Source organism: Triticum aestivum, chromosome 4A (genome assembly GCF_018294505.1).
Source record: "Triticum aestivum cultivar Chinese Spring chromosome 4A, IWGSC CS RefSeq v2.1, whole genome shotgun sequence".
Taxonomy (NCBI): domain Eukaryota; kingdom Viridiplantae; phylum Streptophyta; class Magnoliopsida; order Poales; family Poaceae; genus Triticum; species Triticum aestivum.
The window spans coordinates 583,765,772-583,772,903 of NC_057803.1; the positions used below are offsets into that span (position 1 = coordinate 583,765,772).

General features: G+C 45.8%; 1 protein-coding gene across 2 annotated transcripts; it reads left to right on the forward strand.

Annotated features, from left to right (window-relative positions):
• The first annotated feature begins 2,820 nt into the window (after positions 1–2,820).
• Positions 2,821–6,463, forward strand: LOC123082390 (denticleless protein homolog). Of its 2 annotated transcripts, none has more exons than XM_044504732.1 (16): positions 2,821–3,127; positions 3,205–3,313; positions 3,412–3,476; positions 3,588–3,626; positions 3,739–3,835; positions 3,921–4,017; positions 4,128–4,194; positions 4,275–4,351; positions 4,521–4,599; positions 4,682–4,761; positions 4,854–4,938; positions 5,035–5,103; positions 5,190–5,257; positions 5,342–5,390; positions 5,592–6,050; positions 6,142–6,463. In XM_044504732.1, the coding sequence occupies exons 1-15, from the start codon at positions 2,927–2,929 to the stop codon at positions 5,973–5,975; spliced, it is 1,566 nt and encodes a 521-aa protein (XP_044360667.1). In that variant the 5' UTR covers positions 2,821–2,926; the 3' UTR covers positions 5,976–6,050; positions 6,142–6,463. The 2 variants fall into 2 exon arrangements, with proteins under 2 accessions (XP_044360667.1, XP_044360666.1); XM_044504731.1 differs by having other exon boundaries at positions 2,823–3,127; positions 4,679–4,761.
• Positions 6,464–7,132: the final 669 nt, after the last annotated feature.

Below are 7,132 nucleotides of genomic sequence, written 5' to 3' on the forward strand. Positions count from 1 at the left end.
GATGTACTACTGCAGCAGGGCTTCGCCTAAACTCCGCTACAATATTATAGAGGACTATGGTGGCTGGGGACGCCGCACACGGCTAAGGAAAAGATCACGTGGATCAACTTGTGTGTTTCTGGGGTGCCCCTGCCTCCGTATATAAAGGACTAAAGGGGGGAGGCTGGCCGGCCAAGGAGGGCGCGCCAGGAGAGTCCTACTCCCTCTTGGAGTAGGATCCCCACCCCCAATCCTAGTTGGAATAGGATTCGCGGAGGGGGAAAAAGAGAGAGAGGGGCCGACCCCCTCTCCTTGTCCTATTCGGACCAAGGGAGGGGAGGGGCGCGCGGCCCATGAGGGGCTGCCTCTTCTCTTTTCCACTAAGGCCCATCATGGCCCATATAGCTCCCGGGGGGTTCCGGTAACCTCTCGGTACTCCGGTAAAATCCCGATTTCACCCGGAACACTTCCGATATCCAAACATAGGCTTCCAATATATCAATCTTTATGTCTCGACCATTTCGAGACTCCTCGTCATGTCCGTGATCACATCCGGGACTCCGAACAACCTTCGGTATATCAAAATGCATAAACTCATAATATACTGTCATCGTAAGCTTAAGCGTGCGGACCCTACGGGTTCGAGAACAATGTAGACATGACCGAGACACGTCTCCGGTCAATAACCAATAGCGGGACCTGGATGCCCATATTGGATCCTACATATTCTACGAAGATCTTTATCGGTGAGACCGCATAACAACGTACGTCGTTCCCTTTGTCATCGGTATGTTACTTGTCCGAGATTCGATCATCGGTATTCCAATACCTAGTTCAATCTCGTTGCTGGCAAGTCTCTTTACTCGTTCTGTAATACATCATTCTGCAACTAACTTATTAGTTGCAATGCTTGCAAGGCTTAAGTGATGTGCATTACCGAGAGGGCCCAGAGATACCTCTCCGACAATCGGAGTGACAAAACCTAATCTCGAAATACGCCAATCCAACATGTACCTTTGGAGACACCTGTAGTACTCCTTTATAATCACCCAGTTACGTTGTGATGTTTGGTAGCATCCAAAGTGTTCCTCCGGTAAATGGGAGTTGCATAATCTCATAGTTATAGGAACATGTATAGGTCATGAAGAAAGCAATAGCAACATACTAAACGATCGGGTGCTAAGCTAATGGAATGGGTCGTGTCAATCAGATCATTCACTTAATGATGTGATCCCGTTAATCAAATAACAACTCATTGTTCATGGTTAGGAAACATAACCATCTTTGATTAACGAGCTAGTCAAGTAGAGGCATACTAGTGACACTTTGTTTGTCTATGTATTCACACATGTATTATGTTTCCGGTTAATACAATTTTAGCATGAATATTAAATATTTATCATGATATAAGGAAATAAATAATAACTTTATTATTGCCTCTAGGGCATATTTCCTTCAGTCATCTGCTTCGCATAACGCACACACATGCGATGATGACATGTTTCGACGATGCAGAACATTACTGGTAGGAAGTGAGTGACGAGCCAGCCTTCATGTGAATATTTTCAGTTTCAAAGGATCCTGCAATCCCCAAATAGATGACCATCCTTTGGATTCTCCGCTGGACATATCCTTGACCTCATCTAGCCAGTCCTCCCTTCCCATCGTCATCTTATGGATCAATTTGTAAGCTGATTTTACTGAGAAACAGCCCCTCCGATCTCCCGACCATGCCGAAAAGTCGTCCACTTGTCTAGTACAGAGGGGGATCTTCAGGATTGCCTTCGCATCAACGGGAACATAGACTTGGCGTACTACCTCCTCTCTCCAGCATGCCATGGATGGTTCGATCAGATCGCTTACCATCTACGGTGGATCAGCTACCCGAGGCGGAAAAGGTTTCATTAGGCCACTCCTCGGAAGCCAGTTATGATGCCAAATTCTGGTCGTTGCTCCATCGCCAATGCGCCTGATGATCCCATGGTTCAATACATTTCTTCCATCAATAATAGCTCGCCAGACTTGCGATGGATGGGGGCCTAACTCCGCCTTCAATAAGGTCATCAATGGGTAGTAGACTTCCTTGAGAATGCGAGCACTTAGGGAGTCCGGTTCTTGTAAAAGTCGCCAAGCCTGTCTTGACAGTAGGGCAACGTTGAAGATCATAAGATCCCGAAAACCCAACCCCCTAGGTCCTTTGGCCTTGTCATGATATCCTACGAGACCCAGCATGGCTTCCTTCTTCCTTGTTTGCTGCCCCACCAAAACTGCCGTATGATGGATGTTACACTCTCGCAAACTCCTCTAGGAAGTCTAAAGCAAGACATTGAAAACACTGGGATCGCTTGTGCGACCGATTTGATGAGGACTTCCTTTCCACCAACCGAAAGCATTTTCTGCATCCATCCTCTTACTTTCTCCCACACTCTGTCCCGAAGGTACTTGAACGTGCCATTTTTGAGTGACCAACATCCGTTGGCAGCTCTAAATATCTGTCACTCAAAGATTCATTATGGACATTTAGTCTTTGCATGACACCTTGCTTAAGAGAATCTGGACAACCTCTGCTAAAGAAAACAGAAAGCTGGCCCGAGACTCCAAGCCCGTCCCAGCCCTGCCCACCCCAGCCTCGGCCCACCTTGACCAGCCACATGTTCACACATTCGCCTGGCCCCACCTGTCAAAGAGACGGAACCCCCACGCGCCAAGTAAGCCGAGGATTTCACCACCGCCGCCATCTTTCGCGGCCTCGTCTTTTTCCCGCGGCGCCACTACGAAAAACCGCTTCCCGCCGGCGCCCCCCCCCTTCCCCCCCTTCCCCCTTCCCCCGCGCGGCGCAAAACTCCTCCCATAAACCTCGTCCGCTCGCCCACCCGCCAATCCTCCCCACCACCCCAATTCGCGCCCGAAGCCTCCTTTCCTCGCCCCCTCCGCCCCCCTCTCCCCGATGGCGACGCGGCCGCCGTCCTTCTTCGGCGGGCTCCGGGCGCGGGAGCTCAGCGGCGGCAGGGGCTCCGCGCGCGCCTCCGCGGCGCGGCTGCCATACCTCTCCGACCTCTCCTCCGACCCCGGCGACCGCGGCTGCGGGGTCATCTCCGTCGAGCACTCCGGCGACCCCGCCATCCCTTTCGCCGTCTCCTTCTGCAAGGTTCGTTTCCTCTCGTCTTAGTTAGATTTGGCGAGGCCGACGGCGACGGCGCGCTGATCCGTCCCCTCCCCCTACAGGTCCCGCAGATCTCTCGCCTTCTGGCGGTCGCCGACGAGGACGGGTATGTCGCCATCTACGACACCCGCCGCCGCCTCCCCTCCAGATCCTCCTCCATTGAGAAGTCAGGTTAGCTTCGGTGCCCCCTTCTGATCTAACTAACTGGCATTTAGGCTATTTTGTGCTAAAATTGGGTAGTTCCAATCTGAAATCTTGCTCTTTTGTAGCTGAAACGAGGCTGTCCGATTGGGTTGCTCACAACAATGCCATCTTTGACGTGTGCTGGATCAAGGTAGCCACATTTGCCTGCAATATGCTACTACATCTGTTTTCTCTGTCTCTCAGCAGTGTATTTTTGTGTGTCTCTGGCAAAGTTAACCGCTGAATTATGTCATTTATATAGGAGGGATCCCAATTACTAACTGCATCAGGCGACCAAACTGTAAGTACAACATGATCAATCAGTTCATTTAATTTCTCACAACACCAACTATGTATCATTGGTCTGATTTTTTGTGTGCATAATCTCACTGTAATTGCCTGTACTGTATCAGGTAAAGATATGGAGCGTGGAGAATAAGAAGTGCCTTGGTGTGCTGTCAGGGCACACTGGAAGTGTCAAGTCATTGTCATGCCATTCTTCAAATCCTGGTCAGTTGTATATCTTGAACTTGGTTAACTTAGTTTGTGGCATGTCTGCATAGGTTCATGAACTCCATTGTTATTGTCTATGCAGATCTTATTGTTTCCGGTTCAAGAGATGGTTCTTTTGCACTTTGGGATCTAAGATGTGATCCCAAAACCCCAAATGGCCATGGTGAAGCATGCCTCATGTATGTCATCTAATGGCTACTGTAATCTAAATGCTCCTTTTTAACTGCAACCATCAATTTCTGTAGCAATGTAGCATCTTTCGCTGAATTCAGCTGTTTTTACATGTTAGGTCTTCTGCTGTTGTCAAAGAAGCGCACAGTCCCACGCGAAGGAATCGGACAAGGGCTCGAGCAAAGGTATTGAATTTGCATAGAATCTTTTTGGCTGGGGACTGTACATTTCCGTAGGTTCAGTTGCTGATATTGGTCATCTTTAGGGAGCTTCAACAAGCATCACATCAGTTCTGTATCTGAAAGACGATATCTCCATTGCTACTTCTGGTGCTGCAGACAAGTAAGGCGTTGGCCCATCCTATTTATTCTGCACTTACTACATAAGTTAATATAGTTTACATGGCTAATTATGCATGCCAGTGGCATGTTTCAATTATGAACGCACCACTTTTAATACAATGCACCTCTGCTGTAGTTTGATTTTATCTAACTCTTAAAATGTATTCCAGCGTTGTGAAATTTTGGGATACACGGAACCTTAAAGCGCCCATCTCCAACAAAACCTCTCAATCAACAGCACAACCTTCGGTAAGCAAGCAGCTTGCAAATTGCAACAGAATGCATTTGTAATTCAGTTTCAAGGCTAACAGGGAATCCTTTCATTCAGAAGGAGGGGGTGACACATGGGATCTCTTGCTTGTCTCAAGACTCGTATGGTGCGTATATTGCTGCGTCATGCATGGATCACAGGTGAGAATAATATTTGACCACTACACAGAACTGCAAAAAACTGATGTCACTGGAGGGAATTGCTTCTGACTTCATAAGCTTTCCAATTTCAGGATCTATCTGTATAGTACTCTCCACATGGACAAGGGTCCAATAAAGACTTACACTGGCAGCAAAATTGAGTCTTTCTTTGTCAAGGTGAGTAGCTAACTGGTTTAGCCTTCTCTTCCAGCTGCATATTCTTAGTTTCTTTCATGTGTTTTATTTAACACCTGCTTTGGTGCTTGAATACAGTCTGCTATTAGTCCTGATGGGACTCATATTTTAGGTGGTTCGAGCAATGGCAATGTTTACTTGTGGCAGGTATTTGTTGCATTCCTATTACCTTTTCTTTTACATTTCATACACTGTATTCATGTTAAATTGCTAATTCCTTCTCACTTATGTAGGTGGATCAGCCTGAAAATGGGCCTATAGTTCTGAAAGGCCATGAGGGTGAAGTCACTTCAGTTGACTGGTATGATCTATCCAGAATGGCTACTTCTTAATGTCTTACTGTTACCATAGTGCTCATGTTGCAATGCCAATTTTGCAATTTCAGGTGCTCTTTGGAGGTTGGAAAGATAGTATCATCATCTGATGATTCCACGGTGAGTCTTGTTAAAAGTTTACAAGTTTCATCTTAAAGTTGCCTTGTCAAACACTACAACAAAATGAACCCAGTCATCTCACCATGATTAGGGGCATCTATAATATTTGTTGTCATCTAATCTACAAATGGAAAGAACAAGAGTTTGGTTAGGAACTTGAAAACTGCTACTGACAGCCTGACACTTTGTTCTGTGCATCAGGTTCGTGTATGGAACACCAAGAAAATAGACTGCACCAACATTAGTTCCCCAACAGTCATCCGTAAGAGGGTAACTGCTCCAAACATCGACTGCCCAAGATCGGCTAGCCATGAGCGAGCGACTAGTTCAAGAGATGTAGCAGCCTGCACCAGTGCTGACAGTGAATTGCCAACCAGTTCACACTCACCCCTCCGGCCAAGAGTACTGGAGTTTGGCACGCCTGAGTCTGCGAAAAAGAGAGCCTTTTCGGTATTTCGGGAGGAGGCCTTGGATACTAGGAACAGCCCAGGAGCTCAAATGAGCAGTCCCTCTTCAGTCCTGAACCCACCGCCTTCGCTGAAAAGGAAAACTATCCGGGACTACTTTGGCAGCAGCACATCTTGAAGTCAAAACTTTCTGACAAATAAGACAGTATCATGGATTCTTCTGAGCTGCCCTGAGGAGCTTTCTTAACTTATGGTGAGAATCTTGTTTTTCTGCAAGAACTTACTCTGCTGCTAATTGACAGTTCGGCATGCTAACTCATTACTCTCATTTTTCTTCTACGCAGGCCAAGCTTGTTCAGCGGTTACGGGACCTGCAACTTTTGGAAAATCCCTGTCTTGCTGATCTGGTCATATGCTGATGATTGATCTGATGAAGTGCCGTTGTACATGATATATATTGTTAAAACCATCTGCCTTTTCTCTTTGTATTTTATTTCCTCATTGAGCTTGTTAGGTTGTGACTTGAGGAAATCTTGTTATTAGTAACAAAATTAAAGAGATCTCTGTGAGATTTCCCTAGTGCATTGTTAGTAATTAAAGAATGATCTAGTAAAAATCAATGTTGACAATTATCTCTTTGAACATGAGAGTAAAGGAATTTGGACTTGTGGTTGGTTCCTGGCTATAACGCCTTCCATGAGTTCTGTGCTGTGCATAGCAATGTCATATATTGTTTGCCTTTAGGCTGGCCAATGTTGGTCAGCTTATAAAATGATCCATGGGCCATGGTCAATAATGGAGATTATTTTGGCATGGCTGGAATTATTAAGAAATATATTTTTACTTGTTTGAATTAAATGCATGAAACCTGCAATCTTTTAATGCCTCTGGAGCTTGCAAAAGAACATATCAATCTGGACTTATGGTCAATAGTTGAAACTATCTGGACACTTTGACCTGCCCTTACCATCAACAAGCTTTGCTCAAAATATCTTAGAAATTAGAGGAAGTACTTCACTGCTAATAGCTACTAGCTTAATGCACATATTTTTCTCAGGGATCACAATCATATTGTTTGAACATAGGCCTGATTTGGTTATGCATCTTTCCATGCCTGACCAAGCTTTGACCTAGCCCATGCCGCTCCTATGGTCACTACATTTTTGGTACACAGAGTTTGTTCATGCTTCCAGTCAAATGCCCATGTCACATCAACATCCCTTGTATTACTACCTAATAACCAAATTTTCATACTTCATTTATACGTAAACATATTTAGTTTAGAAAACATAGTTGCAAGAAAGCTCTAGCTATATTTCTTTAGCAAGAGCATGC